This window comes from Argopecten irradians, chromosome 11 (assembly GCF_041381155.1).
Source record: "Argopecten irradians isolate NY chromosome 11, Ai_NY, whole genome shotgun sequence".
NCBI classification, from domain to species: domain Eukaryota; kingdom Metazoa; phylum Mollusca; class Bivalvia; order Pectinida; family Pectinidae; genus Argopecten; species Argopecten irradians.
The window spans coordinates 43,009,426-43,028,556 of record NC_091144.1 but is presented as its reverse complement, the minus strand read 5'-3'; the positions used below and the strand labels follow the sequence as shown (position 1 = coordinate 43,028,556).

General features: G+C 35.4%; 1 protein-coding gene and 1 long non-coding RNA gene across 2 annotated transcripts in view; both read left to right on the top strand.

Moving 5' to 3' along the window:
• LOC138335615 (uncharacterized) overlaps positions 1-10,968 on the top strand; it is a 28,276-nt gene extending 17,308 nt beyond the window's left edge. Inside the window, exon 3 of the long non-coding RNA XR_011210309.1 lies at positions 10,485-10,968. This is a non-coding gene — a long non-coding RNA (uncharacterized lncRNA). The remainder of the gene's footprint in view (positions 1-10,484) is intronic.
• On the top strand, positions 3,976-5,957 carry LOC138334264 (uncharacterized). Its single transcript, XM_069282900.1, has one exon. It carries the CDS (start codon positions 4,430-4,432, stop codon positions 5,504-5,506), a length of 1,077 nt encoding a protein of 358 aa, XP_069139001.1. The 5' UTR covers positions 3,976-4,429; the 3' UTR covers positions 5,507-5,957.
• Positions 10,969-19,131: the final 8,163 nt, after the last annotated feature.

The window sequence follows — 19,131 nt, the reverse complement described above, 5'->3', positions numbered from 1 at the left end:
GATTTCTTTGATCTTCTATCTTTGGGATCAACCAGAGATGTAACAATACTTTTTTCGGGACCATGTCAGGATCATTTCACGCCAGTTTCAGCTAAATCCCCCCAGTAGAACTTGAGAAGAAGTTCAAAATGTGTTTTCAAGGTGGCGGCGGCCATCTTGGATTTCAGATCGACCCGAAAAATAACAACAATTTGTCTGGAACATGTCAGAATCATTTAATGCAAGTTTCAGCCAAATTGCACCGGTAGAACTTGAGAAATTCAAAATGTGTATTCAAGATGGCGGCTGAGCTGGCCATCTTGAATTTGGAATCGACCCGAAAAATAACAAAACTTTGTGTGGACCATGTCGGAATCATTTCATGCAAATTTCAGCCAAATCGCACTGGTAGAAATTGAGAAGTTCAAAATGTGTTTTCAAGATGGCGGCTGAGCTGGCCATCTTGAATTTGGAATCGACCCGAAAAATAACAAAACTTTGTCTGGACCATGTCGGAATCATTTCATGCTAATTTCAGCCAAATCGCACTGGTAGAAATTGAGAAGTTCAAAATGTGTTTTCAAGATGGCGGCTGATGGCCATCTTGGAAAAATAACAAAACTTTGTCTGGACCATGTCAAATTTCATTTTCAGCCAAATCGCACTGGTAGAAAATTGAGAAGTTCAAAATGTGTTTTCAAGATGGCGGCTGAGGCGGCCATCTTGGATTTCGAATCGACCCGAAAAATAACAAAACTTTTTCTGGACCATGTCAGAATCATTGTATGCAAATTTCAGCCAAATCGCACCGGAAGAAATTGAGAAGTTCAAAATGTGATTTCAAGATGGGGCTGAGGCGGCCATCTTGGATTTCGAATCGACCCGAAATAAAAAAAAACCTTTGTCAAGACCATGTCAGGATCATTTCATGCAAGTTTCAGCCAAATCGCACTGGTAGAACTTGAGAAGAATAAGTTCAAAATGTGTTTTCAAGATGGCGGATGTGGCGGCCATCTTGGATTTCGGATCAACCCCAAAAGTAACAACACTTTGTCGGGACCATGTCAGAATCATTTCATGCAAGTTTCAGCCAAATCGCACCGGTAGAACTCGAGAAGAAGTTCAAAATGTGTTTTCAAGATGGCGGCTGTGGCGGCCATCTTGGATTTCGGATCGACCCGAAAAATAACAAGGACATAGTCATTTAGATCCCCCGCCAATGGAGATATCAAAGCTGAAGTAAGTTTGATTGTGGAGACTTATGTGTATGAAAAAACCCAGGAAAAAGGAAGTTGAGCTAAAGAAAGATGGAGTATAATTCAAGTAGAGCGGGGCTGCAATTGTTGAATCAGGTATACAGGCTTGACATTTATATTAGACTATATACACAAAGATGGGTGGAGTTTTGCAAAGTAACATTTACCATTTACCATGATATTTTCAGCAATGTTTCCATGGTAACGGATGACCTAAAATATATTCAAGTTAATCGTTAAATAAAATACATACACAAACATAACGTAACGTAACATATATGAACTCGCATACCGATCCACATACAGTGGATGGACAATGTTAATTAAATCGATATTTTGTGTTACTTGTTCAAAATTTCAATGTTTAGACACTAATGTTGTTCCTAGTCAACATCTTCCGTTGGCTTGGTCCTCATACTTGTCTTTATCTCGGATATGGATCTGTTGTTGCACCGGTTCAGCACTTATAGTGAACTGCGTTCAAGCGTCCGGATTAGACTCCTCCCCCAAATGTTTTAGCATTCTGTAACAACAGCCAATGAAAACCCTGGGAAGTTGCCGCGATTGACTAGACTCCGTGTGGTGTTGCGCAAACAATGTTGACTTCAAAAGGACCTACTGGAATGATTTGTTCACACCTTTGTATTTAAGATTTGTTAGCATACCACATGTATATTCACATAACCATCGACAGCCACGTGTACGTTTGAGAGGTGGGGAAGGGAAGCCAATCTGGAGGCGAACATCCCACACTCTGAATAAAGTACAGACCACCAGTATACCGCGTCATGAATATAACATTATATATAGATAGGTATATTGATTCACATATAATGTATAATGGTGATTTGTCTTTTAGTCAATTTGGACATCCCGACCTCTACCATACATTGTTAATTACAAGATATTATACTATTGAAGATAAAACATAATCTGGAATACTTTACATATACTGACGAATGTACGTTTAGGTCTAAATTTATGTATAACAAAGTGATTTTCGGGTCTGTCACTTAAAATAAAATATCGTCTTTACATATGTAACTATTTGGCCTGTGATGCATTTTTTAACAATTTTGTTTACCTAACTTACCGTGTGTTAACATTGTAACTTGCACGTAAAGCAAATAATTTCTATTTAATGATCTATGTATTTTAAATTTGAATTAATAAGTGAAACACAAGTCTGTTGCAGAATTGACGTTTATAATTTCAATGTTGAAAACACCCGGTTAAACTGTAAATTAAGAAATTGTTTGCCACACTTACTAGTAAGGTAAATGCATCAAATAAAGTTAAATAATCAATTAACCACAATTAAACTGATTTCAGGCACTCGATATCGTTCTGATCAACGTTCATCATCACTTTGTAGAAACAATTGTCATGTAGCTATCATACATACATCTTCAAAGTCTTCTTTTTTTCAATGGAACCGGTAACTCAGTTTCATTAGTACACACTGTAGATGAAGGCGCCTGATACCCAGGATTTAGATGTAATGGGAATGGTAGATTTACTATAGGCGTGCAAGTAGATGCTGTAGGGGTTGTCGGACGGTCGGGAATCATGTACGTCATTGGTGTTGGGTAGAAGTGTTGTGGACTAACAAAATACGGATTCATGGAGACAGTAGTATTCCCGGGGGTTGGGGGTGTAGGTATGGTGGAGTTTGCTGGTGTGGCCACATGTACATCGGCGGAGGATGGAAAGTTCACTCCTCTCTGTTCCAACATATCCTTAATGGGATCACTTGGACGAGTTTTGGCAATCTTCACACTTCGATCAGTTTTCAAGATATGAGAAAACGATTTCGCCGCTCCGTCCAAATCTTTTGGAACTACCCCACGGAAATGCTTTTCCAACACTGCTATATCCGGGTGGATCACACTCATTGCCAGAGCACGTAACCCATATGCACCCACTGGATAATATTCATCAATATTTGTGTTTACAAGATGCGGTAACACTTTCGCAAAAAAAAAGTATTACACGTGTCTTCATAGTTGTGTTGTTTCAATGCAAGATTTTGACGCAACTTTTCCATGTCTTTCGTTAGAGTTCTCACTGTAGTAGCAGCGTCGTCAATTTGTTTTTTCTCGATATCGTGTTTATTAATGTCATTACACATGTGCGGCCCCTCACACACTCCCCACTCGCAATTCCTCTTGGTGTGTCCTAAACGCATATGACACTGGCCACATTGAGATTTTGTTTTGTCCTGTTTGATACTGTGGTTTGAATATTTTCGTTCCAATGCATGCAACTGTTCCTTGGCACTGTCAAGTTCAACCATTTTAACACGAACTTCATCATTCAGATCATCCATCATCATTTGCAGTGGCGATCTATAAACGACAGTTTTGGAAACGGGTGCGTCAGTCACCTGTACATGCACCGATTCCTGAACTTTGCACTGTCGGGAAACGTAAGTGACCGAGGTTTAAGCGACTTCAGGGCAGTACATGTATCACGAGGATGAGAAACTTCTGCAGGTGTAGAGGATTTTCCATCGAAAGTTTTTAACTTTAGTCTCCGCATTCCTGTTCCCGATATAGGTCTTGCACAACGAAAAGCTTCTGTAATACACGTGTCGCTTACAGCCATGATCCATACACCTTCGTCATCTAGGTATTGTAAACCAAAGAGTTTGTTTCTCAAACTTTCGATTCGACCTTGCAAATCGCATTTCAGTTCTTCAAATGTACATACCTGGTCCGGAATGTTAAATTTTCTAACTTTGCCGACTCCATACTCGATTTGAATTTGCAGTGTTTCCATGTTGCTAGTATTTTGCGGGTAGATACATGTATGAGACCAATGCAGATGTGGTTGATTTGGCGGGTAGATATAAGTTTGGCGGGGTACATGTAACGGGTGCCTTCTGATTGGTTCGCGGAATAGAAATACTAAAGATGTTCAATGTTGATATGATTTGGGGCCAGGTAAGGGTCAAATCATATTTTAAGCTTCGCGTCATAACTGTTATATTAATTATATAATTACATTGCAATTTAAAACATTCAAAATACACACAAGCTCCAAACATATATTGTATTTAATGTATAGTTTCATATCATTTTGCTAATTATATATAAGCCTAAAAACTCCATCCCTTATCATCAGGGGCCCTCTATATAATTGTACACATTTGGCGCGTTTTTATCAGTGAGGATTAATTAAGTCTACAATTCATGATGGCAACACGAAAAAACAAATACGGTAGAGAATATCATAATGGAACAGGAATTAGCCAAGATCTCCGCAGCCTTATTATTCAAGAAATAATTGAACTTGGTGGCAATAGTCAGTCTGGAAATGTTCCTCGTGGAATCTACGTGAAAGTAGCGAACACGTTCAGGGTTGACGAAAAAAGCGTTCGGACATTTTGGAAAAAATATATATCTGAAGGAAGCATGTCTGAGACTGCTCGACATAAAGCTGGGAATCCAAAACTTAATGGAGCGGACGTTCAACTTGTAAGTTTTTTAAAACGCAATACACCTTCAGTTACAGGAAATGAGATTAAAAGGAATTTGTGTAAATATTCTCCTGTGTCGGGAAATGTTCATAACAGCACGATATACAGGGCAATGTCGCGAGAATTGGATTTAACGTACAAACGTGTAAACCGCCCATCGTGTGACCGATTTACACAATATAATATGCAGTACACTCAGGCTTTTATTGACTTTTGTCAAACTAAACGAGCTGATCAAATAAAATTCATGGACGAGAGTGGATTCAAACTAACAACAACAAATCCAGCGTATGGTCATTCCAAGAAAGGACAGGCGTGTGTAGAAATAGGGAAATATCGTCCGGGTACAAACCTCACTCTTAATTTACTTGTTGGATTAAATGGTGTATTGTATTTCAATTTTGTAAATGGTGCTTCAAATATGAACACATATTTGAATTTCTGGGGTGAAGCAAGCGCGTGCCAAGATAATATGGGATGTCCACTATTTAAACCAGGAGACGTCGTGATAGTTGACAATTGTAGTATACATCATAACCATGCAGAGAGAGTGTTGCGTCAATATTTTAGTATGCAGGGAGTCCAATACACATTTCTCCCAGTATACTCGCCAAATTTCAATCCTGTGGAAAACTGCTTTGCTAAAATAAAAAACATTTTTACTCAAGAGAGATTTCAGGACCTAGCTGGAATAAACTTAAAACTTGCTATAGTAAAAGCCATCGAAGAAGTAAGCGAGACGGACATAAGGGGGTTTTACCGGCACACAGGATGCTTTTTGAATGTGTAACCAGGTAAGTCCCGCCCCCAGTTAGATTGTCGCTGCTAATAAACTCCGCCCACAGTTTGACTGACACTATTACCGAGCCGATAAACGTGCTTACGACTGGTTGAAACTATTTACGTGATTTGTGGTTTGAACGATCGGAAAGCCCATTCCGGACGCTTGAACGCATTTCACTGTAGTATACTGTAAATGGTAATAAATACAATTGAATTTATGATTTTTGGTGAAAGAAATAAATTCTGCTGAAAACGGCCGATATAATTACAATGCCTCGTTGAAATATCAATAATTGTAAAGTATTTCCATCTCCTACCAAGATATATGAATTTACATCCTACAGACTATGTTGAAGTTAGGGAAAAATCTGAAAAGTATATATAATACATAATTAGGCTACTTTCAACTGATTGGTTTGTTTGTTTGATTAATTAACGTCCTATTAACAGCTACAGTTGGTAGTAGACTAAAGGTTACACCCTTGTGCACACGGAGTGCACTACGTTTAGACTACAGGTAGACACGGAGTGCACGAGGTTTAGACTACAGGTAGACACGGAGTGCACAAGATTTAGACTACAGGTAGACACGGAGTGCACTACGTGTGAACACGGTGTCCACTACAGGTGGACATCGTGTCCAGGTACATTGAGACCTAGACAGACAAGGTGATGTGTTACAGTTAGGGATCGGGGAAGAATAAGTTCTTCAATTTGAAATAATACATAATTATAATTTTTAAGTGTTTATTTTTTTTAATTACAACATCTACAATTTAATGTACAGTATATATAACTATATAATACGATATTTTTTTAGTATGAATAAAACCGTTTCACTGCAAAAGTAATAAAGATTAATTTATATTCATTAAGTACATGTCTATTTAATTTTATATCAGTAGTTTCCATTTCATATCTTAAATTGTCTATATTACGTTTTCAAAAGTAAATGTTTTATGGGTAAATTGCATTATATATATATATATATATATATATATCATTTACATGAAATAGTAAATACAAGCATTTTCACAAGTCAAAAACAACTTTGAATTGCAGCAAAAACCAGTCCTAATGTGCTTTTGAGACACTTTTTCTTTTATAATAAGCTATCAGTAATACAATCATATACCGGGTAATACATACAACAAATGTAGCTTTTAAATAAAAAAGATTTGGTGCCTATCAATCAGTTGTCTAGCGATACCCTTGTAGATCGTCTTTCATTAAAATATATTCACATTTATAATATTTTTCTGGCTATTTTAAGTTCTAAAAGTATTGTATTTAAAAATAGCTTAATTACATATTCTTTATTAAAAACTGAAAGTCTTTAAAAGATCATGCAGAATTAAATCCACTTCAAACTATATGACGTCCTCCACGGATTGCAGGTGGCTAGTCTACCTACAAGTACCCAATTCAGCTTGTTTTGATTCTTAATTACCGGTACACACAATATGATTATATATGATCCCAACCCCGCAAGTTATCTTGACCGTATATTGCGTCATGGTCCAATAACTTGTCAAGCATACAGGTAAGCCACAGTATCCAGCTATACAGGTGCCTCAAGGTGACCATCGATAGATGGCCAGAGGGCAGAGTCGTTGCCTTCTGTGTTTGCACGGCTTTGAGAATGGGGGCAATATCTTTATATAATATGTGATTTTAGAATTGTTTCTATGGAAGTTTGTTAAGACAAACAAATGTACTTTACCGTTTAAAAATCATATCAGGTTCATGAGTTTGAAACACATAAGTACCATTCATGCTTCTTGTAGAGCCTGGGTAAACATGTACACCGTTTCCCGGAGGGGGGTTAGATTGGGATGAAAAACTAGCTGGCAAAACATATAGTAAGTGATGCTGAATACACCTCAATTATTGTCATGACAGGCAGCCGTGAAGTGGAGCTGACGGGAGCTGTACAATGCGTAAATCAAACATGTCTGTCACAACCTTGAATTTACCAATAATACAAGTATATATTATAATCAAAATTTATTTAGATTAGTTACTTATTCAACATTGTAATATGGTATTTTATATACATAGTCATGATAATCAGGTTTTTGATATATGTAAAAAGCCAGAGTAAAAAAAAAATTGAATTAATGAAAAGATATTGGATGAAATATGATTTTCCAATAATCTTGAAATAAATGTTTTAGTTAATTATACACTTGGTATTTAGAGTATTTTTAATTTTAATATATAAAACTTCATTATCAAATAAATTAAAATGCACTACCAGTTAAAACACATATCCCTATTGACTAGCATTGTTGTATAATTGTACGTATTTGTGTGATGAGTACAATGTATGAATGTATAGAGAGGCTGCCACCTGCGTACAGCATGCTATAAATGGACCTCCTGGGGTTGGGATAAGGTACTATATGTATACAGGTGTTGTTAGTCTGTGATACACTTGACTGAACATATTGAAGGGTTCCCAAAGAAGGCCCCAGGCCCCTGGCCCCACTTTGACCAATGTTATGTAATTTAGAATTATCATACCCGTGTGGTTGATGGAACAGTATGAAGTCCAAGTGACCATGGCAACTGCAGTCCTAGCCTAGGGGTCTACCTTTCGAGCAGGCATGTATGGATCATACATTGTTATCACGTAACTCACGCGGTTTGTAAAAGAAGGTCAGAATAGGATATTGTCAAATTATCAAGGTTTCTAGAATTAAAATAATTGTGACAAATTCAGAATCTAATCAACAACTATGAATCTACAGTTTAAATGGGTAGAAGTTGGATTTATTTTGATTCTGTCTGTTTGATTTGTTATCAGGCATGTGACCTACATTTTAGCGATCGGTCCTTTGAACAGTGTTGATGCTCACGAGCAGCCACATGCCCGATACTAAATTTTTTGCTTTCTTAAGCCAGTGCTTACAGGTTACTAAATCGGTTGACACAATAAAATGTATTTTCTAATCCCGATTTTTAACATCTATGGACGATTTCTCATTCTTCCAATGCTTTGCAACGCGCCAGGTTCCATGTAGCAAATGTATACTATTATACATTTGACAGGATTAAAACTATTTCGCGCACCTTGCCGTTTAGAAAACTATATATATACATACATAGTTAAACATTTTATGAAGAATTTAATTTGTTTATGTTTATATGTCCTTGCTTTTATTATGCCCATCAATATATTCTTTTTAATCAAATTTTTTTTCCAATCAAAATATCTCTTTGACGACGATTTGCTTACACTGAAATGCGTTCGAAAAAGAATTTCATCAAATACATATCACTCGCTAAGAAAAATAGTTTTTACTGGGAAAATGAGGACTTGAACTATCCATTGATGAGACATAACCAGAACCTGGTTTACCGTACGCAGTTAATTTGCAACGCAGTTAATTTGCTTTTCTAATTTCTACTAAACGTCCTGATTTATAAAATTAAATTGAATGATGATATGTATTGATACATTTTACTTTATATGTATAAATTCAAATAAACATTACGTGCGAATGGTTTCTAGTAATTAAGGGCAGTTTTATGTTGCAATAAATATTACATGTATGTTTCTGATCGCAATAAATATTTCTTTCTGTCAAAGTCCATATAGACTGCAGAATAAATAGATATTTTCTCATATCTCTGTAACACATCATCTAGTTTGTCTGTTGTCTGAATGAAGTGGACATATTACCTGGACACGATGTCCACCTGTAGTGGACACCGTGTTCACACGTAGTGCACTACGTGTCTACCTGTAGTCTAAATCTTGTGCACTCCGTGTCTACCTGTAGTCTAAACCTCGTGCACTCCGTGTCTACCTGTAGTCTAAACCTCGTGCACTCCGTGTCCACTCGTAGTTCACACCGTGTGCACAATGTGTAACCTTTAGTCTACTACCAACTGTATGGTCATGTAATTGTAACGTTTCGGTTTCTAACTTTATAACCTGTTACAAAACTTTGGATCCGTTTTGTACCAACTGTACCTCAGCACAAAGAACAAAGAATTTGAATAAAGTTCAACATTTTAATTTGTGTTCTATTATTCTTTTAACTTTCCAATATTTACATCACACACATATATATATATATAGTATAATGAAATCTCACAGCATTTACATACACACTTTTACTTGGCAGAGATTCCCAGCATTCCACCTTATTATCAGGAGTATTTACTTAAGTTCCAGATTTGGAACCATTCTGTGTTCCGAATCTGGAACTGGTTCTGAAATTGGAATTGGTTCCGAAATTGGAATTGAAATGTTTATATTATTTTTTATATTACTTCAAATCTGGATTAAATATCCATTGGATTGACCAACACTCACCAATTCTCCGAAATCTGCCATAACAGGTCTAGATATAGAATCTAATGGTGATATAAAAAAAAACGTGATGGCGGCCTCCATACAAGACGTGTTTACCGGAGGAATAAAGCATTACAACATGTCTATATATACTACTTAAAAGGTATGATTATATGGTAAAATAAGATACTTTTACAATTAACTATCATAAACTTACAAGCTCGTGCTTACTCATAACGATAAATATACTGTAGCTATTTCATTCTAACACTCAAATCATATGAATCGCCATTTTTAACGCCAATTATTTCAAACTACATAGGTAATATCGAGACCTAAAATGAGGTACGTTACACTGCCCCTCCACTTTATAAAATTCGTCTCGAATTTCAAATAAATATCAAATATAGATAGCATATAACAATATGAATATTACTCTATCAATAGCTAATCTTAAGTTAAAATAACGGTTATCGCATTCCAATTAGTAAGAAATGTCAGTCAGTGTCATAAGTTAAACCATGGATATCTTCTATCGTGTTGTCTTGCCAACACCGAGTTATGTCCGTAAATATTCACAAAGTTCATGGTTATACATGTATGCAAGGACGTATAAATCCTTGATGTATGAAATTGTAATCACAGTCACTGTTATATTAATCTTTTAACTCGGCTCCAGGAAGCTGTCATATCATCGGGGATGATCCTTGCAGAAGTAAGAGAATATTATAATCCATTTGAAAAATATGTACACATCTTCACTTATACGGTTGTCCAGGACTCCAGGTAAGTATCCGGTATAATCCAGGTAATGTATGTAATCCACTTTGAATGCATAGACAGAATCCTGTGATGAAATCCATTACTGTAGTGGTACTAGTAAAGTTCAGGATTTGTTTATATATTTACGTAATCCATAACTTATAGAATACTCTTATATTCACTTATATCACTTTGTATTTATAATACTAAAATATACTTTGTAACTTAAATATATATATAATTATACTGTAGATATCCAAACCTTTCACTCCTTGAGACTTGAAGATATACTGATAAGACTCATAAAATATTACTTACAAATATAATATCACTTCAGAAAAATATTAATAATTAATTATACACAGTCACTCGTCGAATCACAGGTAGTCACTTGTCCATTTGCTGATATAGATTTGATACAAAGATTAATAATTATATTCCTGAATTTTCCTTTCACATAATTTCTGGAGTCCAGCCAGCTGATAATATTTCGCCTCCACCAATATTTCCTTCAGCACTGCTGTTCCTGCCGGCAGGAGACGAGCCATGGATACAAAGTTGATATTTCTAAGGGTAATTGAGTACAAATCTGAAGTGTCGTGGGTCTCTGTCTATAAAATATGTGTACAAGTAATCCACCTCGTAGGGCTTCATGGGAGAGTCTGCTGATATCATTCTAGATAGTAGTCCTGCTGGATCGTTATTCAGAGTCTGTATCGTTGTCTCATATTTTGTCCCCTCCAACGTTAATTAAAATTCTTCATCTCCGTCATGCCTTTTAGTTTTATGATGCACTACGTTTAGACTACAGGTAGACACGGAGTGCACGAGGTTTAGACTACATGTAGACACGGAGTGCACAAGATTTAGACTACAGGTAGACACGGAGTGCACTACGTGTGAACACGGTGTCCACTACAGGTGGACATCGTGTCCAGGTACATTGAGACCTAGACAGACAAGGTGATGTGTTACAGTTAGGGATCGGGGAAGAATAAGTTCTTCAATTTGAAATAATACATAATTATAATTTTTAAGTGTTTATTTTTTTTTAATTACAACATCTACAATTTAATGTACAGTATATATAACTATATAATACGATATTTTTTTTTAGTATGAATAAAACCGTTTCACTGCAAAAGTAATAAAGATTAATTTATATTTCATTAAGTACATGTCTATTTAATTTTATATCAGTAGTTTCCATTTCATATCTTAAATTGTCTATATTACGTTTTCAAAAGTAAATGTTTTTATGGGTAAATTGCATTATATATATATATATATATATATATATATCATTTACATGAAATAGTAAATACAAGCATTTTCACAAGTCAAAAACAACTTTGAATTGCAGCAAAAACCAGTCCTAATGTGCTTTTGAGACACTTTTTCTTTTATAATAAGCTATCAGTAATACAATCATATACCGGGTAATACATACACAACAAATGTAGCTTTTAAATAAAAAGATTTGGTGCCTATCAATCAGTTGTCTAGCGATACCCTTGTAGATCGTCTTTCATTAAAATATATTCACATTTATAATATTTTTCTGGCTATTTTAAGTTCTAAAAGTATTGTATTTAAAAATAGCTTAATTACATATTCTTAATTAAAAACTGAAAGTCTTTAAAAGATCATGCAGAATTAAATCCACTTCAAACTATATGACGTCCTCCACGGATTGCAGGTGGCTAGTCTACCTACAAGTACCCAATTCAGCTTGTTTTGATTCTTAATTACCGGTACACACAATATGATTATATATGATCCCAACCCCGCAAGTTATCTTGACCGTATATTGCGTCATGGTCCAATAACTTGTCAAGCATACAGGTAAGCCACAGTATCCAGCTATACAGGTGCCTCAAGGTGACCATCGATAGATGGCCAGAGGGCAGAGTCGTTGCCTTCTGTGTTTGCACGGCTTTGAGAATGGGGGCAATATCTTTATATAATATGTGATTTTAGAATTGTTTCTATGGAAGTTTGTTAAGACAAACAAATGTACTTTACCGTTTAAAAATCATATCAGGTTCATGAGTTTGAAACACATAAGTACCATTCATGCTTCTTGTAGAGCCTGGGTAAACATGTACACCGTTTCCCCGGAGGGGGGTTAGATTGGGATGAAAAACTAGCTGGCAAAACATATAGTAAGTGATGCTGAATACACCTCAATTATTGTCATGACAGGCAGCCGTGAAGTGGAGCTGACGGGAGCTGTACAATGCGTAAATCAAACATGTCTGTCACAACCTTGAATTTACCAATAATACAAGTATATATTATAATCAAAATTTATTTAGATTAGTTACTTATTCAACATTGTAATATGGTATTTTATATACATAGTCATGATAATCAGGTTTTTTGATATATGTAAAAAGCCAGAGTAAAAAAAAAATTTGAATTAATGAAAAGATATTGGATGAAATATGATTTTCCAATAATCTTGAAATAAATGTTTTAGTTAATTATACACTTGGTATTTAGAGTATTTTTAATTTTAATATATAAAACTTCATTATCAAATAAATTAAAATGCACTACCAGTTAAAACACATATCCCTATTGACTAGCATCAGTACAATGTATGAATGTATAGAGAGGCTGCCACCTGCGTACAGCATGCTATAAATGGACCTCCTGGGGTTGGGATAAGGTACTATATACAGGTGTTGTTAGTCTGTGATACACTTGACTGAACAAATTGAAGGGTTCCCAAAGAAGCCCCAGGCCCCTGGCCCCACTTTGACCAATGTATGTAATTTAGAATATCATACCCGTGTGGTTGATGGAACAGTATGAAGTCCAAGTGACCATGGCAATTGCAGCCTAGCCTAGGGGTCTACCTTTCGAGCAGGCAGGTATGGATCATACATTGTTATCCACGTAACTCACGCGGTTTGTAAAAGAAGGTCAGAATAGGATATTGTCAAATTATCAAGGTTTCTAGAATTAAAATAATTGTGACAAATTCAGAATCTAATCAACAACTATGAATCTACAGTTTAAATGGGTAGAAGTTGGATTTATTTTGATTCTGTCTGTTTGATTTGTTATCAGGCATGTGACCTACATTTTAGCGATCGGTCCTTTGAACAGTGTTGATGCTCACTGAGCAGCCACATGCCCGATACTAAATTTTTGCTTTCTTAAGCCAGTGCTTACAGGTTACTAAAATCGGTTGACACAATAAAATGTATTTTCTAATCCCGATTTTTAACATCTATGGACGATTTCTCATTCTTCCAATGCTTTGCAACGCGCCAGGTTCCATGTAGCAAATGTATACTATTATACATTTGACAGGATTAAAACTATTTCGCGCACCTTGCCGTTTAGAAAACTATATATATACATACATAGTTAAACATTTTATGAAGAATTTAATTTGTTTATGTTTATATGTCCTTGCTTTTATTATGCCCATCAATAAATTCTTTTTAATCAAATTTTTTTGCCAATCAAAATATCTCTTTGACGACGATTTGCTTACACTGAAATGCGTTCGAAAAAGAATTTCATCAAATACATATCACTCGCTAAGAAAAATAGTTTTTACTGGGAAAATGAGACTTGAACTATCCATTGATGAGACATAACCAGAACCTGGTTTACCGTACGCAGTTAATTTGCAACGCAGTTAATTTGCTTTTCTAATTTCTACTAAAACGTCCTGATTTATAAAATAAAATTGAATGAAGATATGTATTGATACATTTTACTTTATATGTATAAATTCAAATAAACATTACGTGCGAATGGTTTCTAGTTAATTAAGGGCAGTTTTATGTTGCAATAAATATTACATGTATGTTTCTGATCGCAATAAATATTTCTTTCTGTCAAAGTCCATATATAGACTGCAGAATAAATAGATATTTTCTCATATCTCTGTAACACATCATCTAGTTTGTCTGTTGTCTGAATGAAGTGGACATATTTACCTGGACACGATGTCCACCTGTAGTGGACACCGTGTTCACACGTAGTGCACTACGTGTCTACCTGTAGTCTAAATCTTGTGCACTCCGTGTCTACCTGTAGTCTAAACCTCGTGCACTCCGTGTCTACCTGTAGTCTAAACCTCGTGCACTCCGTGTCCACTCGTAGTTCACACCGTGTGCACAATGTGTAACCTTTAGTCTACTACCAACTGTATGGTCATGTAAGTGTAACGTTTCGGTTTCTAACTTTATAACCTGTTACAAAACTTTGGATCCGTTTGTACCAACTGTACCTCAGCACAAAGAACAAAGAATTTGAATAAAGTTTTCAACATTTTAATTTGTGTTCTATTATTCTTTTAACTTTCCAATATTTACATCACACACATATATATATATATAGTATAATGAAAATCTCACAGCATTTACATACACACTTTTACTTAGGCAGAGTACAAAATGATGTTACCAGATGCGATTACTTTAAGTTGTTTAAATATGAAAGCAACCGTTGACTTGATTAATCATAAAGACGCCTAAAATACACCATCAAATCAGATTATGTATAAAGAAAGCAAGATTTTTCTTAGGAAAAACATGATTGCACACAATGGAACAGAAACAAATTCCTTGAATATTATTTTAAGTTCATCAGCATATCAATGGTGCTCGAACACTTTTATGAACAGTTTTCGCCAGTAGCATGAATTTAAGTTCAACAGTTTTAAAAAAGCCTGCAGCCAATGTTCAAAGATAATAGGTAATATAAGCAAACTTAAACTTATATCCCAGTTAGACCTCCATGTCTGCAAATTTATGAACAAATTATGCGATGCATACAAAAACATTGTTATTTGGTAAGTGTTGAACTAGGACAAAATATGGAGGGCCACTGAATCTTTTCCCATGTTATTCTTTTAGGTCTTATGATCATTAATTGTGAGAGGTAGTTTTGTTGGCGATTTGGTATCAGAAAATGGAAGAAGTTTTAAAATTTTGGTGTTTCCTTGTGCTCTATGTGTCAAATTATGCAGCTTTTTATGCAAAATGTCTTTAAATGCTCTGACGTTAGTAGATAAAGTATTTTTCAGTATTGAATGTACTCCTTATTGTATTTTATCTAATATAATACTAAGATACCATTAGTCCAGTGATTTTAGAAATTAACATTCATAGAGACATTTTTGGCGACCATTTCGTATATCCACACAACGCCAGAATTATCCCAATACTTAGTTCGGTAATTGAAATGTCTCCCATGTAGCATGTTCAACTACTATAGGTGAGAGCTACCATAGGGTAGAAAAAATTGGTGGAAACCAATTCCTTTGACAAAACCTAACCCAGTGTGATGTATTTGTCATAACATCTCAATTAGTGAGATGTATGTCAATAACATGCACCAATATTCAAGATTGCGGGGAATGCGGGTTTTACATATTTACAAGCGCAAGGTACACCATGTTAAATGATCAGACCAATATGCTTCCAAGACAACAAGTTTGTTTTTCGCAAAAATTTGTAAATATCAAATAACCAATTGTGACTTCATTTTTAGTAGTTGACTGATTGATACTTTGTTTACACACTGAATGTTGATTCCATAAACGTTATGAAAGTGTTACATCCAGCCTATTTGGTTAAATCTACATTAAAAATCTCCTCATGATAACAAGGTTTTTATTTAAATTTACAAGTGGTACCAAGTGGTTTTTCATGATGGTATAAAAGTGTGACATTGGGCAAGCAGGCTTTTTGTAAATAACAACACATTGCACTTCAGAATTACACAGGTTGAATGAAATGTAAGAAAATTCAATGTTTTCTGTGGAATAATCGTCATATTTGCTGACATGTGAAGTGGATTTGACAAATGTAACGAGTCCATGATGAGGTCTAGTCTGCGAGTGTTGTGCATCATTTCTGAACATATTAAACCCTTGTAAGTGAAATGCATCATTTCTATCACTACTACAAAGCCAAGACTCAGCTATTCCAATTACATCAGCTGCATAAACATTGGGGTCGGACTTTATGTCAGGAAAATGTTTGTGAAATGATCTAGCATTGTTGAAAAGAAATTTACCCTGCATCTGAACATCATATAGTGGAGTAAAACACAACTTTAATCCATTGTCATTTAATCTTTGCATCTCTGTATCAACATCCTTGTCTTTTGAAAGACTTCCTTCATTGAAATCAACGATGTGTAAGTTCTCGAGTGATCTAACTCGAGAGAGTGCTACATAATGAATGTGTGGAATTTTGCGTTTTCTAGTTTGTGACAAACTGACTACAAACTTTTGTCAAGGTTGCCAACCTTGTGCTTTGTGGACGGTTTTTGCAGCAGAAGGTTGAAGTGGAAATTGTATTCTTTCAAATGTTTTTCTGTTATACATAAATGTTCGTTTTGTTTCAAAGATGGGTGTCCACGATTTGTCTATATTATTGCCAAATAAATGCTGGGTATTGATTTCTTCTTTATTGCTCCTATTTTTAAACTAACTTCACCAAATAATACCCATAACAATTGCTGGTCTAACTGGTGACAGTTTGAATTCGATGTGTTTTACCACGCATGTACTGCCATTTGTCAATCCATCAACAACATCAATGCTTACAGAAATATCATATATCATATCTACAGCAAATAATCAAATTAGTCTTTAGTTGTCCAGTATTGGCTTGTTTGTCTGGAAGCTTTTCAATCAGGGACTTTTTCACATCTTGTGATAGTTTGAGTTTGTGATAAGAACATCTGTGTCAGCTTTGACATTTACTTTACTTGTAGCATCCTAGATTTTGCATGAAATGATTGTTTTAAAATCATCAACAAATTTATTTTCAATAAAAAGAAGAGGAGCTGCATGTGGATAATGCATTGAGCTAAATTCAATATGACGTGACAAAATTAGTTGTTTGTCTTCATTTGTCAACTGATTGTGTCGGAGTCTGTTGAGTAGTTCAGAAAATTCAATGTCATCTTTTTGTCGCATTATTTCAGTTAGCTCAAACATTGTAAAATGCTCTTTCCACAGGTTTTTTGCAAGGCCTTGGCCCGGACATGACAGGTCTTTGAAAATCCAAGAAATCTCCAACTGGTGAAAGCTGGTATAAGTCACCAACAGCAATGATGCTGACACCCCTCCAAAATCTTGTTTAGTACCAGTCAACTGCTGAAGTCTCTCATGGATAAATGCTAGTAACTTGTTTCCAACCATTGATATCTCATCTATGATGATAACAGAAAGATTTCTGTACTTTGTTCTGTAGGTGTTCAACTCATCTGCATACATGTTTTGCTGTGTCTGATACATTTTTTTGTGAAATGCTGATGCTATGGTCATTCCATTGATATTATATGCTGCTTTTCCAGTATATGCACATAACAAAATGCGAACATCATCCGGATTTTCTCCTTCTTCTGAACAAAGAGCTCTATGCAAAGTCTGATAAATAGTTTCAATAACAACCGATTTTCCTGTTCCTGCACCACCAGTTAAAAATGCATACAGTGGTTCATCTTTATGTCGGATCCAGTGACTAACATGATTGTGAAATTCTCTTTGTTTGCAATTTAAAGACTGTAGGAGTTTGTGGTATTGTTGTTCAGAGATTCGGACAGGACTCGTTTGCACATCTGAGGTTTTAGCAGGTAAACCAATATCTGGACCTATATCATACTCTTTATGACATTGTGTGTCTGGATCAAAATGTACAAACTGCTCTGAAGGCTGTGGACCTATGTCTGCATCTTCTGCTTCATTATGCTCTGTATTTGGAGCAACTTCATCAAAATCATCAAGTTCACATTCTGCTTGAAGTCTGGCTTGTTCCAGTTCGTCAACAAAGTTTTCATATTTCTTTTGCATAGCATTAATGATGTTAGATTTGCTTCTATAATGCTGTTCGAAAGTTGTGTACCCATTAATTATGTCGGTTCTCTCATTGCGCCATGGCAGGAATAGAAGAATTCTTTCTCGAAAGTACTGTTCAGAGTTAGTTTTCTTGCTGTAACCAACATATCATATGACTCTTGTTCTTTCTTCTTCGTATCTTAATTCCGTTCTTTAAGTGAACTAAAACATCTTCCTGTTCAAAGTTTTCTTCTTCTTCTTCAAATGTATCATCTTCATTGTGCTCCGATATTTTATCTGCCCTTGGAAATTCTTCCTTAGGAAATGTTACTTCAAGTTCAGATACTACATCTGCTAAACACCAATTCTCAAGTTGTTTTGGTCTTTTAGTGTACCTGGTAATCATATTATCTGCTTTGATATCAGTTGAATTTTCAGGTAGATTTTCCAAATCTTCTTGACTTTTTAAGAGAAACACCCTTTCATCAGGAGGGGAAGTGTTATATAAAAACGACATCTCTTGTAGCTTGTGTTAGTGGCATTTGCAGAATCAAAAAACTAGCTTTCTTGTGCACTGACTTCTACAAAAATCACGACTATTGCCTATATGCCTGACTTGACCGTATTAAGTGACATATATATTCTGTCAAATACTTCCTGTGAGGCATTTTTCTGTAAATGGCAATAATACACACACATGGCAGACTTACTGATGTAAGATACTATGTAAGTCTCACAAGCGAAG

Bases quoted from the DNA above. Each gene is read 5' to 3' on its own strand.
- LOC138334264 (XM_069282900.1), top strand. From the start codon at position 4,430: ATGATGGCAACACGAAAAAACAAATACGGTAGAGAATATCATAATGGA.